Below are 26,128 nucleotides of genomic sequence, written 5' to 3'. Positions count from 1 at the left end.
AGTACTGAATTGAATGTGAGTACTCTACACACACATACTTCTTCTTTTGTGGTTGGACATCTCCAGACTTTTTGTTTTTCATCTTACTTAATAACCTGTCAATCATATTGCTGTTGTACCCATTAGATAGCGCTATGTGTTTGATCAAATTGAGTTCTTTATTAAAATTGTTGTCTGACATTGGAACATTTAACAATCTATATAACATACTATTATAAGCGGCATATTTCTGTGATGGTGGATGGTATGACGTGTTATGGATGGTTTGGTTTGACGTGGTTGGCTTACGATAAATGCTGAAATCCAATCTATTGTCCAATTTTTCTATTGTCAGGTCTAGAAAATTCATTTTGTTTGACTCCTCGATTTCCATCGTGAATTTCAAATTTGGGGCAATATTGTTTAGATATTTGTGTAATAATTCCAGTTGTCGGACGTTACCGTTAAACAAAAGAATGGTGTCATTCACTTCTGTTTTGTGTTTCAACTATGACGACGCTACTTCAGCTGAATGTTCAACGTCTGACGATGGCATTATAATGCCGAAACGGCCGTAACTCAAGTTACAACAGATTGAGCTGTAGACGAAGGTAAATACCTATTTTTAATTAATATCACAGCTCAGGGGCTAAAAATGGATTTTAATTTATCTGCTAGTCAAGCATTGTTAGCCATACAATACAAGAACATAAAGTTGAAATTACATAACACAGTACAGAACTTAAAATTCAACAAAGAATGTTTAAGACATGGGATAAAACCATCATACATCCAAATAAAGACTAGAAACAGGTCATTAGCTGCATCTAAAGCTATAGAATGCGCTGAAAAAGTTTGGTTAAGGAATGAAATAAAACATCTTTACCGTAAAAAGGATATGTTGAATAGATTGTTGCTAAACAAATATTTGGAACTAGCAAATAATGTTCACCAGATTACTTTAAACAAAATTTTATTTCAAGTTGAACAATCTGTCACCAGAATTATTAAGTGCAAAAAGTCAACTCAAAATAGGAAATTTCAGAAGCTAGTAAATGATCAAAAGTCAAAAGAATCCATAGTTTTGTTTGATTTTGAATTTTACCCAAGGGTAATAAACAATACCAAAATCAAATTTGATGAAAATGAGAAATCAGTTTTAGAGAAGGGCTTAAAGTATAATCTCCCACAACAAGTTCAAAAAGCAAAATTTAATGAATTTATTAACGCTGAATGTGCTATTAAGACAATCCCGGACGAAGATGGGCGCATTTTAGCCCGTGCATTAGTTACTAATAACCTCAATAAAAAACTTCGTAATGACAGTAAAACATCCAATATAACCAACAACATTCACAGAAATGATGCATTAGCTTTGAATAGCATTAAAGAAAAATTAACCTCTCACAATAATATGCAATAATGCAATAATATGTAAAGCAGACAAAGGTAACACTAGTGTAATAATGTACAAAACAGAGTATATAAATAAGGTTATAGAGTTTATCACAAATAATCAAATTGTAGAATTGAAAAAAGACCCAACCAAAGTGTACCAAAGGAAAATTAGGAAACTTGTAAATAATAGTAAGGTAGTAAGGTAATTCAAGTAAATTGTTTTTGGACAAACTTGAAAAGCTACTTGTTAGTTTACAAAAAAAAGCCAAAAGGAAAAATGTTTTTATAACAGGGGATTTTAATATAAATATTTTAAAGGATGATGCAATCACAAGTAGGTTTAAGGAAATTGTTGAATGTAATGGTTTCTGTTTGCAGTTTAATGAGCCAACTAGAATAACTGCCAATTCATTTACTTGTATAGATAACATGATTACAAAAAAAATGTATAAAGTAGACTACAAATTGAATAATGATTTAGGTTTATCTGACCATAACGCCATATTCCTGAGCCTCCCTGGGCAATATAAGAATATATTGACTACTGGCACAGACAATAGACCATTACAGACTGATAACTGAAACGACCGTTGGAAAATATTTTTAAATAATGCCGCTGCTCGGGGCCGCTCTCTACTGGGTCATGTTCGAACTAAGTCCTCACACGCATCGTCGTCTGCTGGAGTACAAGCGACGCGGCGTTGGCATGGCAACTGATCTACACACACACACACGCGCGCGCGCGCGGTTATGCACACTCACTCAGTCACACACGCCGCCGTATCGGTACACGATGTTTTCGCGCTCATCCTCGACCCGGCGTGGCGCATAGCCAAACTGCCTCTGTCACCGAGCTGACAAATGTTCGGGCGAAGACTTCAAATTGAGTGTATTAGTTTTTATGTTAAATTTTAATTTATTTTTAAGTACAGAATGGCGGGTAATTTGTGCGCATATGCGAAATGTATGAACAGTAGAGCTAAAGTGAAAGGATTGAGGATGTTCTATTTTCCGCGATGCAGCGCCAAGATTTGGGCCCAGAATTCTGGTAAGTAAAATGTTTATTAATTTTTAAAAAATCTTGCCTATGTACATTTATTTTATGCTATCCTTAATGTCGTATGGAGAAAATTTAAGGTCGAGGTGTCCTTAATTAATCAGTCTGTTAGTTGTTGTTTTTAAATCATAGACTCTTTCTATGGATTAGGTCATTCCACTAACTACATATAAAGCAACTAAAAAATAAGAGGGTAGGTATCGTTTTATTCGTTTGAAGAAATCCAAATAATATAACCTATTGTATTTATGAATGAAATAAATTTTGGCTAAGCTTTTTGAAAAATACATTGATAAAAGCCTTGAATTTAAATGTTTATGATGGGACTCAGTGAATGACATTTTAAATTTAAGTATATCCGACTTTTGAAAGTCTCATATTATTCCTATACTTGTTTTTTTAACGTAATAAAACAATAAGAATCAAATCAAAACAAATACATACTAATTTGACAGTTATAAGCAGGTGATCTTTTGTTTGCAATCTGAGTGACGTCAGAATATGACGGGAATAGCACACCTATCTATTTTCCTTCTACCATGAATGTAATCAACATTTCTTGTAAATATCTTATAGTTTTTTAAAAGCTGATCTCGTTTTTAGTGATTTCCCAAAATCTTTCCCACTTACAGCCTCATTAGGTTGTCCATGCCTATCTTCTACATAATTTACACACATACTGCTTACAATTACAGTAACATGTGTTCTTCTTTTCACTTTTAATTTCTGAAACAGCTGGAGTTTCATAACAATGTTTGTTTCAGATGTTAATTTTATTAAGAAATACGAAACTTTAAAGAGTCCTAGGGCCTCCCTCTCTAATTAGTTCCCTAAAAAAATATATCCTGCACAACTTCACGTTACGCTCTTTCCAATAACACCAAAAACAGGTCAATCGGTTCAGTAGTTTTGGAGAAGTAATTGTAACAAAAAACCTGCTTGCGTATTAGATGACCATTTTATAGATGATGTTAAGTATGGATGAACATTCCAAATAGATATATATATATTCTAGCATATAAAAGGGAATGGTTGTTTCCTGGACTGTAATTCAAAATCATCCTAGAGTAACTGTCAACTGTCATTCGCCGGTCTTGGGTTGGTAATTCTTTGGTGCGTTCATCCACTTTCTTGCCCATTGTTAAGTTTGGTGGGTCAACACTCGCCAACAAAAAAGGGACGTTCGCTATTGTTACCCTCCTCAAGGACGTGCCTGCGCACTTCACAACTTTCACTTCTGTCCCTTTGGCCACCTGCAGTTTCTGCAAAATATATGCAAGATGGAAACAAGTTCACCGTGGTGATGTTAAAAAAAAAACCATGACAGTAATCACTCTAGTTTGTCTCGTACTTTCATGGGTCAGTTGATTTTAAGTTTATAAATTACTAGCTGAATACCCGTCCTTCATACGGGGTTGGCGTATAAGAATAAAATAATGCTTATTGCAGCTATTCTCATGCTTTGTGTTTGCAATGGAAGAGGACACAGTTTGAGAAAATTTGGTTCTGTTAATTTACGGAAGCTATAGTATTACACATGTACCATAGCAATAGTGTTCTACCACTACACATAAACAATAAAAAAAGTAAATTATCGAATACTAGTTGTTACCCACGAGCTTCACCCCTTTGACTTCATAAGTTATAAGACTATTGATTGGTTAGGTTAATCTGAAATAAAAAAAACAGAATACAATAATACAAAAAAAATCTCACCTGATTTTAATAAGGTAATAAATTGAAAGAATAACATACAAATGAATGCAGCTGAGGTATTTTTAACATTAGGTATATGGAAAGTTCCCTTTGGAAAGCAATTACGACCTTATAGGGCAATTTAAGAAATAATGGACAGTTTTGCGCAAGGTTTCTCGTCATGACGAACATATTAAGTATATGGTTTATGGGGGTGTGACTTGTAGTTTTCTCAAAAGTTCATGGGCACTTTTGGCTTTATATATAGATTCACACAATATCAAAACATAATTTATAAATTAAAATCCTAAACTTAACTGTAAACAATCCTACTTTTATAGTTCTCATTAATCACAGCTTTTTGTTACGGCTTGGTTAAAATTAGCTATGTTGTTATAAACGAAAAAAAAATAATAGTGCTGCACCCTGTTGGTAAACATCAAAACTTGTAATAATATTGAATATCATAGAAAAGCTTGTGTAATTGAAACAGCTGACAAAATCCCTTTCAAATATGAATACTCATAAGGTTAACATGGGAAACTCCAGAGCCACTGGGGCGGAGCCCGAAAGGATTTTTGAGATAAGAATATGTCTATATGTTAATCGGGAATGTAAGCTATCATCATACTAAATTTCAGCCCAATCCGACCATTAGTTATAGCGTGATTGACCTTCAAACAAACAAACAAACAAACACACAAACATTCACATTTATAATATTAGTAAGATAAGTTGTCATCAATAGGGGCGAAAGTGGCTCTTTTTGGTACGCCAAAAATATGAAGTACCAAAAAGACACATTCGCTACTTGTAATGAACAACTAATTTGATCATTATGTGAACATAACCTTGTTATCGTTACAGTATAAAATTAGACCATATATAATTTGAGGCTATATAAATCACAAATCGTCATAAATGTTTACATCTCGGTTGTTTACAAATACTGTATATGTAACTTAAAATATCGGGCGATCATCAGCAGCGTTCGAATGACATTTATAAACCTTTGTCAAACAAACATTTAAGTTTACGAACTGAAACATGTATTATATGTTTTTTTCTGTTCCCTATTTCAAGTTACCCGAAATAATGATTTTGCGAACGATTTAGAGAACCAAATACCCCCGCTGCAGCAAACCTACCGACTAAGCGAATTTCCTTTTGCCTGGATTGATTTTCAATCTCATATATATAGGGTATTAAAAAAATGTTTTTTCATAAAAAAAATAATTTGTTATTTCACTTCATTTTCATTTTGCCTAAATTAAAAAAGTCAAGATTCTAAACTTTTAAAGATATCTTTAGATATCAAACAAACTCGTTCACGCTAACGGATGTAATTCCTGAGATACAGATAGATTTATTAAATGGGTTTCTTGAACTATTTTATGAAATGTACTATTTTGTACCTAATTTTAATTCATTAGAATTATTTGACAAATCACATACTCGATGCTGATTCTCAGCCTTTGTTATTTGTCTTTTTTCAGGAAATCCAGATTTGGTTGCCCTATCTCCAGATTCACTCAGCAAGAGAAAATTATGTGAGCGGCATTTTCGGCAGCAAGACATCTTGCCAAGTGGACGTCTTCTAAAAGGTGCATTACCACAACCGTACACTACCTCCGAGAGTGTCGCAGGCCCATCGTACTCAAGTCCCATACAAAGCCCTGCTCTTCGAGTCCGTCGCGAATTGACGTCACCTAAAAGGTACATTGGAATATCAGAAAAACCATCTCCATGTGTAAGTACTCCGTCGTCTAATTTCATTGTAGAAGATGTATCTCCTTTGCCGAGTACCTGGATAGATAACGCATCTCCAATTCTACCGAGAAAAATCATAAGGAGAACGTTATTTAAAACTCCATCAAGCAAGACTGAACTTAAAAATAAAAAGTCAAGTGCTCTATTGGCCGCAAAACGGGCACAAATATCTAAATTAAAAAGACAGTTACTCAAATGTAGAAACCATACAAAAATAGGGAATATCCACTTCAAAACGAAAGAGGCAAATTTGTTATTTAAGATGCAAACCCATAAAAAACGTCAGCCATGGACAAAATCTGAAAGGGATTTAGCCATTAGTTTATATCTAAGGTCACCTTCGACTTACAAATATTTGCAAAAAATATTGATTTTACCCGGTGAATCAACTATAAGGCGGTGGCTATCATCAAAAAAATGCCACTCGACAGGATTTGATAAAAACTTAATGGAAAAGTTAAAAATCAAATCTAATACCATGACGGAAATGGAAAAAGCGTGCGTTGTTATGTTTGATGACATGGCTATTAAACAATGCCTGGAATATTCCCCTCAATACGATCTGATTGAGGGGTTTGAGGACATGGGAACTTTAGGGAGGACCGACAAAATTGCAAAACAAGCGACAGTGTTCATGATAAGAGGCTTGTTTTACCAGTGGAAGCTTCCAATAGGATATTTTGTCTCTGAGAAAGGGCTAAACGGGATACAGAGCAAAGCTATGATTGAAACATGTCTGGAAAATCTGGCAGATGTTGGATTAGCGGTCAAAGCGATTGTTTGTGACCAGTCTTCGACAAACTCAAGAGCGTACAAAGAACTGGGTGTAACAATGGACAAACCATATTTTTTAACAGGTAAAGGAGAAAAAGTCTTTGCTATTTTCGACCCACCTCATCTTTTAAAGTCATTGAGAAACAATTTGCTTAACCACGATTTTACCTTTGACAGCAAAATTGTTTCATTCTCCGACATAAGAAAACTTTTTGAAATTGAAGTACAAAGTGGAACAACAAGAGCAGCCCATCAGTTAACTCCATCCCATATCTGGCCCAACAGTTTTCAAAAAATGTCAGTTTCACTAGCAGTTCAAGTCTTCAGCCACACGACCTCTGCTGCATTGAAAACAGCAGTTGCAACTGGGCAGCTGCAAACTCCAACAGCTTTAAACACTTCCGATTTTGTAGGCAAAATTAATTCCGTTTTCGATGCAATGAATAGTCGAAGATGTTTCTCAAAAAACCCTGACAAATGTGCCCTAAGCAACCAAAACATTCATATAATTAATATATTCAAAGATGCCTTATCATTATTTTCAAGTCTTACAAAAATAAAAGCAAAACGCCCAAGACCACCATGCTTTGATGGTTTCATTTTGACAATCACTGCCTTCCTTGGACTTCTAGAGAGTGAAAATTGTAAATATTTACTAACGTCCAGGCTCAACCAAGACCCCTTGGAAAATTTGTTCTCATCAGTCAGACAGCGAGGGGGCTTTAACAGAAATCCCACAGTAAGGGTTTTACGGTCGACATTAAAACTATTAACTGTTCAGCAATTTTTGGAGCCACCTAAAAGCTCATCATATGATCCCGACCTAGACAAACTGTTGGAAGTACCCCAGCCTCCTCTCCCGGAACCATCAAGTGCACCCGAATTCAAACTAACAGAGGACGGTTCATCACAAACTTCAACTGTTTCGTCAAATGGTGAGGACGAACCTGTGAGCTCATCAAGATCAAGTGACGCAGTAACACTAGAAGATTGTTCTCAAGTGTATTTTTCTGGCTATTTAGTGCAAAACTATAATAAGAAATTCAAATGTAAAGATTGTTTTCAAAGAATGTGTGATGCAGGGTCTACTCTAACAAATCGTAAGGAACTATTGCTGTTGAATAAATCATACTCAAACATTAAAGTGGATCCAAGCAGTGGATTACTGTCTCCATCTGAAAGAACATTGCATGTGACCAGTGCAGCATTCAAAGTGTTCAGCAAACTCTACAAGCGTATTGGTCACAAAAAACACGTTGTTCGTAGATTAATCCGAATAACTGAAAAAATTGTGAGCTGCGACTTTATGGTTTGTTCTAACTGTGGTGACAAACAATCAAAGTACTTCTTAAGTCTACTGTTCAAAGTGTTGCTGTATAAACAGTGTAAGTGGACTTCGAGCAATCTAAAAGACTTTTCCATTGGAAAACTGCGAATCTTAAAGCATGTATAAAAAATCATGTTGACTATGCAGCTGTAAATATTACAAATGTCGATTAAATTTATAAATAGCTGGTAGAAACTTTGTATTTTTTTTAAAAGACTTCACAGTACATCGGTGATATATCAATAAGTTTGATTGCAGGGTAATTTATGTGTACATAGGGCTAATATTTTATATCAGGTTTTTATTTTGATACACTATCATCATCAAAAAGCCAAATATGAATTACAATACTATATTTCGCTGTTAATGCAAATTTGAACAATAATGTTTGACAATTTTCAATGCAAATGTATGGATTTTAAGTTGTGATTTACCTTCCTTTAAATTGTACTGAGTGTTTTAGTTAAATTATTTTCAACTCAATCGATTTAACCTGTTAACTTCTTTCAATAACGTAGCTTATTACCGGATGATAAATTCTAATTGTCCATTTTCTATGTACATTTTTAAATATGTGCATTAATTTCAACGTTTTTATCTTAAATATCTTGAATTTTTAAGTTGTTTTTTTTACCCCTATTAGTTTTTATTGAACTTGTTTTTCGCATTTCTTTTAAACTAAAAAATAATGCACAGAAACGTATTTACTATGACCAATTATAACTGTAATGGATTGTACATAGCGTTTACCAATAATGCAAATGTAATAAATATGTAAACAATTATTGTGTTTGTCTTTTTTACAGAAATAAATTTTGTAAATATTTCTCAATTAATTAATTTTTAATCTTGTTATCATTGTGTATATTTTCATGAATTCTACATATTACCCGTGTACTTTAAGTGTAAGTATGTGTATATTTATGTCATTCTTTTATTTCAATATACAATAACTCGTGTTTTAGTATAATATTGTTACATGGATAGAAAATTGTGTCACGGTTTTTATTGGTGAGACATTTTTTAAATTAATTATTTCATCAACTGATTTCATTGTGTATTGTACTGGTTTAAAAACAGGCATAAACGTAGACTGCAATATTATCTGTACAGTATTATTTATTTATCTGGACAACACATATTTATCGTGTCAAAGATTTTATGCTGAAATAATAGTAATGAAAAAGATATTGTGATATTCATTTCTTGACACCCACTAATATATCATTACTTACTATATTATTATTGGTAGGTAATCAAAAGACATATTAATTTAAATTTAAACATCAGCATTATAAACTGGTTAAAATCTTTTTAATAGCCTACATAGTCTAATTTCACTATGTCCATTTTTACTGACATTGAGTAGTATTAACCTTACTCAAGTTAACAATATTGAAAAACTTTTAGTATAAACTAAATAAATAAGCCGAGTTGTAACAAAAACTCTTTGACAATTATTGTCAAACTTGTATTTATCTAAGTTTGAACAGTTTCAAAACTAGGCCTACTTCATCAAACGTTTTGTTTATAAATCCATACAAAAATCTATATTTCATATCAGTTTAACAATTGTGTTACGATGAATTGTGTTACTTTACTGATTAATAGCATTGAAGTGTCATCTCAAAGCTTACGATCCAGTGGAGTCGAAGTGACGAATAGTTATGTGTTTTTCAGTTTAATATTAAACTACTACTAATAATTTTCATTGGACATCAATTGGTGGTAAACATTCCCCCCTACGTAAATGCTGAATGAGTTTGAAGTGAAAGTCTAAATAAATATCAACTTAATATCCATCATTAAATTGTTTATGCCATGATAACTAACATTGTGATTTGCAAATGGCATCATTATCTAAAGAATAAATTAAGGACGTCGTAAACAAATATCCAATAAGCTTATTGTGTGCTCAAATGTATTGCTCAGTAATAAACAAAAAACCACAAGCTAATTGCTATGTAAACTCTCGGTTTTTACCGATATAACGCGAGGCTGCGTGCGCCAGCCAGTTCCGCTGCCTCTATCGCAATTCACAGCTAGACTGTTGACTACGGACAGAAACGCCTTCGTCAGCTTCGTCTAAATACAGAAATCACCGGACGCCGCCATATTGCCACTGGGCGCTGCCATATGTTCGGGTCATGCGACAGCAGCGCTGCAATACAGACAGGTCTCGAACTAAACCAAGCGCAGCTGCCGAAAGAGGTCTTTGGTATTCCTTTTGTCTATGCTACTGGTAATAATAATAATACAAGTTCCTATACCAAAGGAATAATTTCAAATAGAAAAATTGATGAATTTTGTACATATTTAAACCAAAATATTAATTTTACATTTGATCCAGTCCTGAACCCAAATGAAAACTTTAGTAACTTTTTAAGTGATTTTCTTTTGACTTTTAATTCTATATTTCCTCCAAAGTTTCTTAAAAATAATAGTAATAATTCTAAAACCAAGTCTTTCTCTGTAAACTGGATTACTCAAGGTATAAAAATTTCAAGTAAAACAAAACGACAATTGCACATGCAAGCCAAGCTCAGTAATGACCAACAGTTTATTACATATGTTAAGCATTATAAAAACATATTTAACAAAGTTGTAAAAAAAGCAAAATTACTAGCAAATAGCAATTTTATAAAAACGTCAGAAAACAAAACTAAGGCAGCTTGGCAAATTGTAAATCAAGAGATTGGCAATACAAACCAAAAACCAAAAGAAAGAATAGTTTTGAAAGATACAAATGGTTATGAGCTTGGTAATCCTGGTAGTATTGCTAAAGTTTTTAACAATTTTTTTTCGAATACAGTAAGTAACTTAAATGTTCAAAAGGCTACTGTTAATGGAGTCCATGCTTCATTGAAACATATATGTAATGATAATGGGATATCATTGTGCAGCCTCAGGCTAACTAATGTGGAGGAAATCAAAAAGATTGTTTTGTCACTAAAAAACAAATCATCCGTTGGCTGGGATGAGATCCCAATTAAATTGATAAAAGCCACTGTTAATATCATTGCTGAACCTTTATCTCAAATTATTAACCAGTGTTTAATACATGGAATTTTTCCGGATAAACTAAAACTTTCCCAAATCTCACCAATATTTAAAAAGGGCCTAAAATCGGATATTAACAATTACCGTCCAATTTCTGTATTGAGTAATTTTTCTAAAATATTTGAGAAGGTCATAAATTTGAGATTGGTTAGTTATTTTGAAAGCAATCATCTATTTTATAACAAACAATTTGGATTCAGGAAAAATTTAAGCACAGGTTCTGCACTAACACAGTTTATAAATGAGGTTACCCAGGCTTTGGACGGGTCTCAGGCTACAGCTGGTGTTTTCTGTGACCTGTCCAAAGCTTTTGACTGTGTTGATCACTCAGTCCTTCAGCTCAAGCTGAGTGATTATGGTATTGGGGGAAGTTGTCACTCTCTATTGAGTTCTTACCTTTCTAATAGAAAACAAAGAACTGTAATAACACTGGATAAGATCAAGTACTATTCGCCATGGGAAAACCTATCGGCAGGTGTGCCCCAAGGTTCAATCTTAGGTCCTCTATTCTTTCTAATTTACATTAATGACCTCCCTAAAGCTATTGATCAGGAACTAATTCTTTTTGCAGATGATACAACAGCCTTGATAAAAAATAATAGTACTTCTGAAATGCTATCTTCTCTTGAAAATGTGGTTCATGACATGGAAGGTTGGTTCTTGAACAATGGATTAAAACTTAATCTTGAAAAAACGCAAACAATAAAATTTTCTGTCAGAAACAATGGTAATAAAATTGAATCCCTTAAATTGGCAACGTCTCATAAATTTCTAAGTGTTTACATAGATGAATCACTTAAATGGGATGTACATCTGAATCAATTAAAAAGTAAACTTAGATCCATGTCAATTGTATTTCTGCACTTAAGGGACTGTGTTCCTAAAGAAACTCTGAAAATGGTTTATCATGCTTATGTAGAATCAGTATTGAGGTATGGTATAATCTTATGGGGTCAGGCTACCGGAGTCAAATCAATATTCAGGCTACAAAAACGCATTATCCGTATTATGACCAGCTCTCATCCACGTAGTTCATGCAAAAACCTTTTTCGAAATTTAAAAATCCACACCCTAACAGGACTGTACATCTTGGAATCACTAAACTACATTCATTCAGCTAAAAACGACCTCCCAGAATCAATTCAAATCAACCATAGATATAATACTCGAAATGAAAACATTTTTAGATTTCCAAGGCACCATTTGACCCTTTATGAAAAAAGTCCACTATATGCTGGGCTGAGGCTGTACAATGTGCTGCCTGCAAACTATAAATTGCTAAATGAAAATAATTTTAAAGATAAAATAGGTGAACTCTTAATTGATAGAGCCTTTTATTTAATTGCAGATTTTCACAATGCCCCTTTAGTTTAGAATAGTTTTATCATTCAATTTTGTTAATTTATATTATCATCTTGATTACTATTTTATTTTTTATATTCTGATAATTCAAACTCTGACGATGCACCTATTCTGTATGTAACACATGTAAAGAATGTTATGTGCAAATAAAATATGTCTATGTCTATGTCTATGTCTACTTTTTAGCGACGAGGAAATAAAGCGCCTGATGGTTACCAACCCCACTGCACCAGTGTTGTGAGGATTGCCTAAAGTGCACAAGGAAGGCGTCCCAATAAGACCGTTGGTGGACCACACCTCTGCACCAACTTACTCACTCGCTAAAAAGCTCGAACAAATTTTAAGAAACCAGATCCAATTCCAGAATAATTTTAGTCTAAAAAACATCTATGATTTTATTGAAAAAACTAAAGATTTAAACATAAGGATGCATGATTTATTGGTTTCATTTGACATCGTTAATTTGTACACAATGTACCGGTGGAGAAAACTTTGGAATTAGTCCAAGGTCACCTGACTTCCAGTTCAAATATGTTGCCAGAAGCAGTCGATGAATTTTTAGTCCTTCTGAAAGAATTACTTCAACAGAATTATTTTAAGTTTGAAGGAAAATTCTACTCAAAATCTGAGGGCCTAGCAATGGGCTCCCCTCTATCTTGCATACTCGCCGACATTTATTTGAATTATATCGAAAATGAATTTATACTATCAGATCGTAACAAACAGAAACAAAAAATACTGCAGTACCACCGATATGTAGATGACACCATTCTTTTGTTTAACGGTAACGTCCGACAACTGGAATTATTACACAAATATCTAAACAATATTGCCCCAAATTTGAAATTCACGATGGAAATCGAGGAGTCAAACAAAATGAATTTTCTAGACCTGACAATAGAAAAATTGGACAATAGATTGGATTTCAGCATTTATCGTAAGCCAACCACGTCAAACCAAACCATCCATAACACGTCATACCATCCACCATCACAGAAATATGCCGCTTATAATAGTATGTTATATAGATTGTTAAATGTTCCAATGTCAGACAACAATTTTAATAAAGAACTCAATTTGATCAAACACATAGCGCTATCTAATGGGTACAACAGCAATATGATTGACAGGTTATTAAGTAAGATGAAAAACAAAAAGTCTGGAGACGTCCAACCACAAAAGAAGAAGTATGTGTGTGTAGAGTACTCACATTCAATTCAGTACTCACTTACGAAAGAATTGAAAAAACATGGTATCGAATTGGCGTTCAAGACCAACAACAAGACAATTAATAAATTAAACGTTTCTGATCGTGTAATCGACAAAAGTGAGAAGTCAGGTGTATACAAAATTAAATGTGCCAGTTGCCCGAGCTTTTACATAGGAAAAACTGGACGGACATTCGGAACCAGGTACAAAGAACATCACCCATGTCCAAGAGCCGACAAACAAAAATCATCCTTTGCGCAACACCTGGTTGATAAAAACCATGACATGTATGATCTGAACACTGGCCTCGATATACTCCACACAAGCAAGAAAGGAAATAAATTGGACACATTAGAAGAATACGAAATTTACAGAGCCTATACAGAAAATAATTTTGATGACACAATATTAAATGACAAACTACAATATAAATCACACATCATTTTCAATAGTATTTTAGACCAGGACAAGAGACAAAAGGCAGGAGTAGGCCTACAAAGGTCAGCTGATAACACCACTACGCAAAGAACGATGCAGGATTAACCTCCAGTCGGCATCCAGTTCAGATCGTGGCAATGTCAACCGGTACCGTGTGTGCGACAGGCCTGTTCGTTGTGTTTTCGTTATTAATTGTAAAAGTAAAATGTTATTCGTGTTCGTGTTTTGTGTTTCAACTATGACGACGCTACTTCAGCTGAATGTTCAACGTCTGACGATGGCATTATAATGCCGAAACGGCCGTAACTCAAGTTACAACAGATTGAGCTGTAGACGAAGGTAAATACCTATTTTTAAAGAAAACATCTTGTGTGCGTGTGGTACTGTTCAGGATACTGGCCATATGCTGATCTGTCCACACCTAGACCAGTCTTGCACATTATATGATATTTTACAAGCGAATGACAAAGCCATATCGGTAGCTAATTTTTGGAAAAGCGAAGTCTGATTTCCGGACACGGAAAGTAAGTAAGATATAATTTCATGTAGGAGAATAAATTTACTTTTATCTTATGTAGTTGGTATTTGGGTTTTATGTGTTTGAAAAATAATATAGGCCTACACGTTTGAATAACAAAACATTTGTATAAAAAATAATTAAGATTTTTTTAAATTTAACATAAAAGTCATAAAGATTTATGGTAATGATCATTTCCCATGAACAACTCTAACTTTATTTATCTCCAATGTTATTGATTTTACAAAAATGTATACTTTAACTTCATTTCTTGAGAACAAATTTATTTGGTTTTTGTTCAAAAATTGTAGCGCAAAATCGTGAAATTTGCCTTTTTTTTTGTTTTTTTATGTCATTTGGTTTAGTTTATATGAATTTTCAAAAATGTGACTGCAAAATCACAAAAAATGCTTTGCCACTACAGAGTTTGCTCATTGCCAGTTGGAGGGTTAAGGATCTACTAATCCTTTGTATGCCTTGGTGGGAAAACTATAGCCTAGAGATTATTTTAAATAAATAGTATAGTATCGTACGAACCCACTGCTAAATTTCCCACAAAAATACTTTTTTCGGGATCTGAGGTGGTTTCACCTTTAGCACCAGTTATTCTTAGATGATGTCCATTATATAATTTTCCTGTCATATTTAGTGCTGTATTGTAACTATCCAGAGAGTTAAATTTGACTGTTGCGTGTTTACTTTGATCATTTACACGGTCAATCTTTGTGCTACTGGTGCAAAGTTTCTGATTTTGTCTTTCTTCTGTTCTAATTTTGATTTTGCTTATTGTATTGCTAAATTTCTTAAAAATCTTCTTGACTTGGTTTACAGTAATTTCTGGAGGCAGATTCCCAACAAATACTGTATAAGTTGAACTTTCTGTAAGAGTAGTATTTACATTATTTCTTTTGGATGTATCAAACAATGGATTGATTTTTATCCTTGGTTTATCCTTCTTGATTTCATCTTGATCACTGAAAATAATGATGAATGCAAAATCAACACGACATATAATGACCAAATTAAATAAATACCACTATATAAAAATGTTGCATCGAAGCTCAGAACCAGAATATCAGCCCAGTCATGTCTTGTGTTGGTCCCGGATGGCGTGCGTTAGGCCTGGATGCAGCAGAGGGTGTCTGTGTGTGTGACTGTATGTTAGGGAAGATCAATAAATTTATGCTATTTTATTACTAGTTGTTACAAACTTTATTGTATTTTTTGTTATTAATTTGTTGTTGTTATTAGTTTTTTAGGGGTTAACTGTAAGAAAGTACCATGAGGTCCTAAGTTCGCCTCAATAAAGAAGGATTTTAATTTAATTTCATTTGGTGTAGTATAACCATCCATTAAAAAATGTGGTAAAATTATAAATAAAACGGTATTGGTTATATATATATATTACTTCTTTACTTGACTTACTTTTTGGAAATGTAGATAAATATTACCTAAATATATGCATTCAAAAACAAAAGTTTATAAAAATTCAATAGGCCTAAAACTTAGTAATATTGTTTTGGAAACTTGTTCATAAAGGTTTCAAAACAGTTAAAGGCAATCCCGAATGGTATTACACCAAGACTTTTCTCTAATTTAGAGCCCTCAGAGGTGTTATAAACTACCTTAAGCACCTTGAAATACCATAATTTTAGGGAAGCTCCACCACCCCCCCCCCCTTTTTCTATGGGGAGTATTGTAATACTGGTTTCGACCCCCCCCCCCCAAACAAAATCCTGGTTATGCCACTGGATTTACCCATTATAGATGTGTTATTTTATACAATTTGATTAAAGTACATCTTCCACTTTCTAAACAGCCTTTCTTCCTTAAAAATAAATAAATACGGTGCTGCAAAGTTAAAAAAGATAATTTTTTTAATATTTTAGGGGCAATCGGGGGGGGGACGTAGATTTCAGACACATTTTTCTGCTATTTTAATGCTTTAAAATTACTTTTTGTAAAAAACCTTAATCTTTAGTATTTTTATTTGAAAGAACAGTTCTTTAAGAACATTTTCATATGTAACATTTTTTAAATTTTAAAATCTTTAATGGCTAAAAAAATTTTTTCCTGCGGTGTCGGACGTAGAGTGCACAAAATCGATATTTCTTTTTTCCTTATTTGACTTTAAAAATCTGTGAATTTTAAAGAGATAAAACAACAGAAAAAATCATGGATGTAAAGAAACTTATTAGCTTTAAAAAGAGCCTAGGTTCAAGTTTTTTGGTTCAATAGTTTTGACACAAAAAAAAATCTCCTACGGTGTCGGACGTAGAATTTTTGGTGTCGGACGTAGGTTGTGTGATTTTTTTTAGATTTACAAATAATAGGTAGTAATTAAATGTAAAAAAACGTTCACAATTTTATATGAAACCTTTTAAACATTTATTCATGCATTTAAATGAGCCTGAGCAAATAAAATTACTAAAATCCTCTATACCTGGGTTTAAAATATTTAAATTTCGAACATTTACGTTGCACAATATGGTTTGACATTTTACCTTCAGGGAAAAAGTAAAAGACTGATAAACACTTTACATCTTTTATTAGATATTTTGCTTATTTAACTTAAAAAAGTTACAGCTTCTTAATTCCTACAAATTACCCATTCTCTACAAATTAGTCTCTTTAAAAAAAATAATGAAATGAAAAATTCATGGGCACTTTGGGTTATATGCCTAAAAGTAAGACATGAGAAAATGTGTTCAAGGGAGCACATCTGGAAGTGGACCGATGATACTTTTAAATTTATAGTGGTCTCTTGTTCCTCCGTAAGGTTCAGGAGGCTCAATTGTCTTCACAATGTCTTTGGCTTTGTACATAATACAGTCTTCATCAGTTGGCCAGAAATAGTATGCACCTGACTTGGAGCAATGCATTACTTTCACTTTGGCTTCATTTTGTTCAACACACTGTACTTCACCTGGATAGTAATCATTATCGTATTTAACCACAACCCAGTCTTTTTGAGGCACTAAATCCTGAAGGTTTAGGTCATTTCTCTCTATTTCGAAACGCTCGCCATACTCCTGTTCTGAGTCATCACTGTCCGAAGACTCCGGATTTTGAACAATTTTTACTTTTCTTTTTACTAAATCGTCGCTTGTGTCGCCTACAATTAAGAAATCTTTTGATCCAGCTGCCGTCACATAATGCACTTTGTGAGTGTTAGGTACTGGTACGGAACACTCCCATATTTGCAGACCCTCAATCACTGCTTCTTGAATATCCTTACTTGAAATGAACTTAACTAAAACATTGGGGTTCCTTAAAGCAGCAATCTCGGCAAAATCTTCTGCTGTGCTCAGAACATGACCTGCATTGGCTTTGCAATAGTTCCAAACACTTCTCTTAACGGTTCCTCCTATGCCGTCAACCACACCTTTGCCGTGGGAAGTTGCAAAGAAATGCCAGTGGATCTCAACCTCAAACTTACTCTGTAGAAAAGGGAGAACTGAAAACATAAAGCGATTCTTGAATTGAGCTGATGTTCCATCAGAAAATACATTGACCTTAGTAATATCTGGTTGGATTGATTTTAGTTGTTGTAGCAAGAAGTTCAAATAACAGTAAATTTGATTTTTTGTGTGCTCCAGATCATCATCCATCATGTGCAGAGAAACAATGTTGCCATATTGCGAACTTTCTGGCATGCTATTATATTTTCATAGGTAATGTGTACACTTAAACGTTTATTGGTTTCCCATCATGTTAGCCTATATGGGTTTTGTTTAAATACTTTAAAACACAGTTTAGGAGATTTAATAACCAACAGTTGTAGCAAATGTTATATATTTTTTTTTACTTTTGAAGCTTACAAAAACTTATAAATTTGGGTGATATGTTTTTATTTATGTTTAACAATGGGGGTGTGGGATAAATTTTACATCTAACTAAACTGAAAGGTTCCTTAGTGCAGGTTAATTGAGTACTATGATAAAAACTCAACTTAGGGTTTTATAGTATACTAGTGGCCTGAAGGGGCCATAGCCCCTAATTTAGACTACAATAAAAAAACCATATACAAAAAGACAAACCTTCGAAATATGTTTTTAAAATTATCAATATGTTATGTTATGTTATGTTTTTTGTAACTTAAAATTAACAGTGTTTTTTTCGTTTTATATCTTGGTTTTCCTTCCGTTGGACCGTTGGAGTCGTATATTATAAGTCGTATTTATAGTTGCTTCTGTTGTGTCAATGAAATACAATTGTAAAATAATGATTAAATCAATAACACAACATATTTACAAATGGAAACGTGCACACGGTTTGGCCTGAGCCCGGAGAACGACGAATCATAGATGAAATCATACAGCCAAACATTGCAAATCTTTTCTAGTTTAAAACTAATGATTTGTTTTTTAATCTTACGAATTCTGTTATAGTTTCCAATTTGAGAACCAAATGTAAAGGTGTAATGCAATTAGGCTATTATTAATTATTATGAAGGCAACTCCCCATTTTGCGGTAGTAAGTCAGAAATATATGTATGCATTTGTCCCTGAATTTTAAGACAGTAAGGCCCATTTCCCTGAATCTCTTTTTGTGTAGTGGAAAGCGACGCAAAAGCCATTGCACTGTTGTATTGCCTTATGTTTTTTATGAAGTTCGAATCATGTAAAACCAGTTCTTTTAGTTCGTCATTTACTTGTGGTTGTGGCATGTCCATTGTGGCAACATGCGTTGAAATGTCCATTTGTGGCCTCTTCTGTGAAGTGAAATGCGCCACAATGCATGCAAGTGCTTTAAGAGGACCTAGCCTAGATTGTGAAAAAAACAACACTCAACTCATTTTCCAGCGTTCTTCTAAAGACAGGTTGTAAAATAGCGTCTGGATTTCTTTCACAGTTAGGCCCTACATGACGTTCTCTTTTGCATTTCTTAAGACTGTTGAAATCCTGGACACTCTTCCACGTCTTGCAGGTCTTCCCCTACCCTGTCCAGTTACTTCGCTCATTATCAAAACGGAAAACAAAAAAATCAAACACAATTAATTTTGAAACATTATTTACCAACATTGACTTTCGGAATAAATGTAAACATTGCAAATAAATAAGTAACAGCTGATAGAATGCAGACGTTTTTCAGTCCCCATGCATTTCTTATGGTGGATATTTTACGTTATATCTTGTTTTCTGGTAACTTTATGGGAATTCTGCTATTTTTCCCGAGTCCCTGGGGTCAAGACCTTTAATTTAAGTCCTCTCCCACTTTTCTGCGACTTACCAGACATCCACAATTTTCTGGTAAAAATTTTGTCTTACAGAATTATATATAAGGATGCAGCATGTTACGGTATTTAACATACACTACCCAATTTTAGTACTTTGGTGTCGGACGTAGAGTCGGACGTAGGAAATATTTTCTACGTCCGACACCATGATTAAAAAAAAACCATACATGATAGATTTTTTTCCAAACATGGATCATTTAGACCTATGTAAACTTGCTTTGCATACTAGTTTTCAAGCTTTAAAAAAAATCCCTCTAGCCACAGTAAAACTAAACGTACATTTTTGGTGTCGGACGTAGAATTTAATCTTTCTTAATGTTAAACATCTGTAGGGTGGACAGAAAACCTTTTTCTTAATTCTAAATTGCATTAATATTTAGCTTTACTCTTAAACTATCAAAAAAATAATTCATAAGGCTTATTTGAGTAAATTTTGTTTGTTGGTTATGAAAATAACCAACATGGTTGTAAATCGGAGCGAAAAAAAAAAACGGTAGTCTATAAAAAAACATGTATATATTTTTTATTTATTTTTTTTTTTGTAACCAATGTTATGAGTGGAAAGCTACACTAACGAGCTTTCCAAAAATGTATAACAGTAATGGGTTTGATAAAGTTGACAAAAAAGTATAGAGGTTGACCATTTTATGGAATTGCCCCTAGATATTTTTTTGAGGTAGGCCTATCTTAAAAAATGAAACTAAATTACCGCCAATAATTTATCAGTTATTACTTACAGGGAAACACTATCATCAGACTTTCCCATGCCAAACGTAGACTTCCACGGTAAAATCAGATGACCGTATTTCTGTTTTTGAAGGAAATCTGATAACATTCCAGGTTTATACTGTCCCTCATCCTTACAAATGTGCAAGCTTTTTTGTTTCTTTATCATTGTAGTTATCTCTTCTCCAAACGTATTTGTCTTCTGACTAGATTCCATGGGTTCACTTTTCTTCCGTTTTCTTTTTTCCATTAGCTTTCCCTTGTCACTAAAACCTTCTGAAGGTGGTTTTGCTGAGGAACCTGGATCTACTTTTCTTGACTTCTTATCTGCATTGTTATTGCCGCATTCATTTGTTTGCTGTAAATTCTTTTTTGATTTTTTCTTCATATTTATTTTGTAATATTGTAAGTATATTTCCAAAGATTTCCTAAAACAAAATTGTGTTAAGATGTGCGGAGCTGAATTACATTTTTGAAACAATTTAGAGGAAAGGGGAATCTGCCCCCCCCCCCAAAAAAAATATACCTACATTTGTTTTCATTTACGTTGACTTATTATGCTATCCTCCATACAAATACACCATTTTTATTAACACTTACATTGCCCCCTTTTCCTGTTAGGGGGCAAAAAAATCCCCCTTTTACTATAGGCCTAAAAATGGCTTTAGGGGATGTAACTTATATACGTATATAAAATAGGGGATAATCTTGGGTTTGTACTGCTTTACCGACAAACTCTCTAAAGCCATAATATAAGCGTTAAAAAGGGTGTATTTGTATGGGATGATAACATAATAAATCAATGTAAATGAATAAAATATATATTTTATTTGGGAGGCATTTCCTCCCGTTGTCAGTAAAAAGGGGGGGTCGTAGGGGGCGGCGATGGTTCTATCAGATTCTTCGCCCCAAAAATAGGGGGTATACATGGGTTTGTACTGCATTACCGACAAAATAGCAGAAATACACGGAAAAGAGAAATATTCCTATAAAAAAATCCCACTCGCCAGAGCCATACACCTACCAACCAAACTTCTTTTTCAATTGCAACTATCGATAACTAAACTTATGATGGAGTAGGATAAGTTATCACAGTTTTACCTATAAACATTTGAGAAGTAAGTTGATGAATTTATGAAAAAAAACCCTAGCCTATTACATAAAATATCTCTTGAGAATTGAGAGCTAGTCAATCTGTTATCTTACTGTATTCAGATCAATGTATTTGAATGTCTCATCACTGTAAGGAAGTAGGGATGAGCATCAATAGTCAATGTTATTGAAATATCGATGCTTTCCTATCAATCAATGTTCGATGTTTTTACATCGATGGTAGGTTACCGATGTTTATGGCCAAGTAACTTATTGATGAAGCCTATCGATGTTTTCCATTACTGGAGAGTTCAAAAGCATACGAAAAATCGAAACAAACAATCGAAAAACATTGATGTTATCGGTACATCAATGGTTGACCTAACGATGCTCATCCCTACAAGGATGTAGGACAGGAACAAAACAACAGGGAAAAGTGATTAAGATAGGAATAGGATTAGGTAGCCTTCCTATTGATGATATAATTTTGAAAATAAGGCATAAGTCAAATATATCAATGCGATCAAGTTTTATCTTTCTATAGGATAGGCCTTACAAGAAAGTCGGCCTAGCCCTGGCCAATCTAAGGTGTAATAGCCTTTAAAATATCCTAGTCTGGTTGGTGTAAAATATTTTAAAACCTCTTTGAAGACAAATACCTTTAAAAGGAACAATTTCTTTTTACCAACGACAAAGTAAAATTTATAAGAAATTTAGTGAAGTAGAAGTAGGCACTAATGGCAACTACGGTAGGCTAAGAGTAAGAGGGTACCCGGCCATAACCAACCATCAACCATCATAACATAACCTAGACGGAGACTTAGATAAACCTCATGAGTGCAAATTCAGAAAACTTAAACCACAGACTAAAAAAAATGTGGTTAGTTTCTATATTGTCTATGCTTATACTTACACAAATCACCATAAGAAAATAATCCAAATTCGGCTGCAATCAATTTTGCAGTATTAAGGTTTTGTTTTAGGTTAGGTAAGTATCATATTCATAACGACTGCACTGCACACTGCACTGCAACAGCTGAGCGCTGAGCTAGTGAGCTGAGCTGATGCAAGGAGGATGGATTTGGATACGAACGAGACCAAGAACAACAACAGCTGGATTCTATTGTCTATGCTGGAACTGAGTTGGTTCTTTCTGTCGCATGCGCAGTAAAGGTGGCCGGCCGTGGCAGTAGGCTAGTCTAAAGTCCAATTCCTGCGGCGAAAAGCTCGCAGCAGTCGCAGCGGTGCCATCGAAGTATATAACACAACGTTTAGTGTTAGGAACACCGGGTAGAAAGGAGATTTGGGATTAATGGGATTGGGATAAAAAGCGCGCCGTCTCAGCAACCTTCCCCCACCACAAAGGGGGACTCGACGCAGATATGTCAGTTCCTCAAGACGTGCACGCGGTTGTTAATACGCTCCTGGCCGTGCATACAATAGGTTGACTGCAATTAAAGTTATATATTCGGAATCTGCATTAACTGCAGAATCTGACAGTATAAATATAATCTTATTTAAATCGTAATTCGAATTTTAAAAACTAAAAATGTTAAACAAATATCACACCTTGACATGAAAAAGTTACTAAGCGAGGATTTTTTTTATTTTTTGGTCAGAAGCAAACTTCAAGTGACAAAATTGTAGCTAATGAGATGATCTTCAGCATATAACCAAGCAATTTCAAATAAAGTTTTCTAGTCGTGTGTAATGGAGTAATTAGTAACGTAAAGAGATTCTTTATAAATTGCGCCGCGGGCCGTTCTCCTGGTTCCGCTGATCTTTTCGTTTACGGTACTCCCAGAAACGTTTTGAGTACAACCAATAGTTATATTAAATACATTTTAGCGAATTTCCCTATAGGGAAGTAGCTATTACCGTAGGTCTCATGGTAAGACTTAGGCCCGGGGCCGATTTACTTTTTCATTTTGATGTCCCCAGAGGCCAAAAACACCATTCGTTCAAATTTGTATATATGTATATATATATATATATATAGATATATATAAATATATATGTGTCCGTGAACACGATAACTTGAGTAATTTTTATCCGATTTTGATGAAATTTGGTTTGAAGGTGTAAGGCGGGATAAACTTGAATGAGTTCGCGATCCAGCATGATCGGACTATGGGAACAGGGTTTTATGGGGGGTTTTATGGGGTAAAAATTGGTTTTTCTCATTTTTGACCCTCAAAACACAAAATTTCCCAATTTTTCTCTAAACCTTCTTAAAGAGCTTAAAAAAAAAACAATTCAGTATATCAAAGTGTTTTTGTACGGTTATTGGTTACGGAGAAAACTAAAAAAATGGTAAATTTAAAATTCCCATGTTATTCTTATGGAGAATATTGTAAAATGTTGTAGTTTGCTTGTTTATGGATATATTTTGATCAAACTTGGCAAATTTTTTTATTTTATAGTAAGCTATCAATATTTTACTAAAAACACACTTTATTAGTTTCCTTGTAGCAGCAAACCTAGGTACTCGTTAAACCTAATGTTATTTAAATAAGATCAATTGAAAATCAATTCAGCCAAATGGAAATTCGCTTAGACGGCAGGTTTGCTGCGGCGGGGGTATTTATTACATGTAACACATAACTAAATACTGTATTATCACCTTTAGGTAAATTATTTACATACAATGTTACCGTAATTTAAAATATAAAATGTAGACTATATATACAGGGACAGTGACTGGTAATCCCCCTTTATTTAAATGTAACAAGGGATCGTGTATTATCTGCTTTGTTTGATAATTAATGAGAAATTTCAAATATTAAGGCTAAGAGCAAATATTAAAATCCATATTTTTAGCCCCTGAGCTGTGATATAACTAAAAAATTGTTTTTACCTTTTACCTTAAAGGTAAAAACAATTTTTTAAGAGCAAATAATTGATAAGGTCATAAATACTAAACCTAGGAAGTATTTAACGTAAAGGCAATAACAAAAATTGAATAATAAATTTGCAAATCGAATTGTTAGTCGTGTTCTTTTTGACAATATGAGTATTTGTATAATGTTGTAAAGACACGATTAGTAAAAAAGTGTTTTGAGGGTCATTGTTATTCTGTATATGTTTTAAAATTCATATCATCACACATAACTCTGTTCAGACTTTGTTGTTGTATTTTATTTATTTAATTTGTTATTGTTGTTATAGATATTTAAATAATTGCCAATGTTATTTTTTAAGATATTTATTTGTACGTTATTTATTGATATTAGTTCGTTTTGTCATATATTGTATTGTTGTGAGTGATTACACTAAAAATTATAATTTATTCAGCAAGATGAACTTTTACCATATTTATTATTTATAATGCATGTCAAGATTTTGTTGTTAGAATATTAATGCTACAGTGTAACTGGGTTTATCCTGTTTTGCAGCATTGTAATAAAATAAATAAATAAATAAATAAATAAGAGAAAAGGGTTTGGTTAATAATACTAAACATTACTTTTAAGAATATGTTTTACTGCCCACAGTCGTGCTTAAATATAGTACAAAGGTTGCATTACATGTTGTGAAACAAAACCAATTTCTTCAATCTCTGCCTTACACGTAACTTATTTTTGTTACATTCATTCATAATGTTCCTAGCTTGGAGAAACAAACGGTTTTGTAAAACAGTGTCCCTAAAAGTTGCAGTCATGGGCGGCAGCCCGGTACCGGTATTGATATTTATCTTCTGCAAATAAATGACATAATATATGATCACATCCATAGAATAGTTAGTTGTATTCTTTAACTTATATCAACTATTAAAAAAGGTTAAAATTGATTTAGCTTTACAATGATCGAGTAGCAAAAACATAAAGAGTTGCTGGACTAAGGAGGTTGGTGCGACATAAAATCAAAACCTCGTCGCGCTATTAATCACTAGACTACAAACAAACTACAAACTTAATTGTAAATTGCTCGATCACATGTTAAAAATCATCTCTTAAACTACAACTTTGTCGCTTACAGTTTTCTTCTGGCCCAAAAATAAAATACTTCCTCGCATACTAACTTTTTCATGTCACTATGTAACATTTTTTTAAATCTTTTTAACTATGGAAATTCTATTTCAAATCAAAAGTAAAATGTATTTATACCATTACATTCTGCATTTAATGCAGATTACGAATATATAAACATTATTGTACTTAATATTTGTTATTGAAGGCTAGGAGCGAGTTAACAACTTCGCGCACTATTCGATGAATTGACTAAAATCCACTGGGTCCCCATGGTGGCGGGGGAAGGCTGCCACAACGGCGCGCTTTCGTGAAAACGTACCTAGCATTCCAGTTGTGTTATTATACTTCGATGAGCGGTGCACGGTGCAGTCCCAGCGCCATCGGCCAGTCAGCCACGGCCAGCCCCAGTCGGCAGTCCCGAGTCCCAGTTCCCAGTTCCCAGTCGCATTGCCGTGGTCCGTTCCGTTTGGTTCCGTCCGTCTCCGTGTCCGTGCTCCGTGGTGGAGTCGTCGGA

General features: G+C 33.8%; 1 protein-coding gene across 2 annotated transcripts in view; it reads right to left on the bottom strand.

The window, feature by feature from the left end:
- Positions 1-22,663, bottom strand: part of LOC128986165 (uncharacterized) — a 60,701-nt gene extending 38,038 nt beyond the window's left edge. Inside the window, exons 1-3 of one of the 2 annotated variants that reach the window (XM_054406348.1) lie at positions 22,557-22,663; positions 20,563-20,979; positions 15,124-15,560 (exon numbers count right to left, since the gene is read on the bottom strand). In XM_054406348.1, the coding sequence (XP_054262323.1) occupies positions 15,124-15,560; positions 20,563-20,939 (814 nt within the window). In that variant the 5' untranslated portion in view covers positions 20,940-20,979; positions 22,557-22,663. Of the gene's footprint in view, positions 1-15,123; positions 15,561-20,562; positions 20,980-22,302; positions 22,403-22,556 lie in introns of those variants that run through there. The other variant, XM_054406347.1, reaches the window with a different exon arrangement.
- Between the last annotated feature and the right edge of the window lie 3,465 nt (positions 22,664-26,128).

The sequence above is a fragment of the Macrosteles quadrilineatus genome, unplaced genomic scaffold (assembly GCF_028750875.1).
Source record: "Macrosteles quadrilineatus isolate MER2022 unplaced genomic scaffold, UCM_ALF_1.0 Scaffold_2__2_contigs__length_208266976, whole genome shotgun sequence".
In the NCBI taxonomy this organism is placed as follows: Eukaryota; Metazoa; Arthropoda; class Insecta; order Hemiptera; family Cicadellidae; genus Macrosteles; species Macrosteles quadrilineatus.
This window is presented reverse-complemented; position numbering and strand designations above follow the sequence as displayed.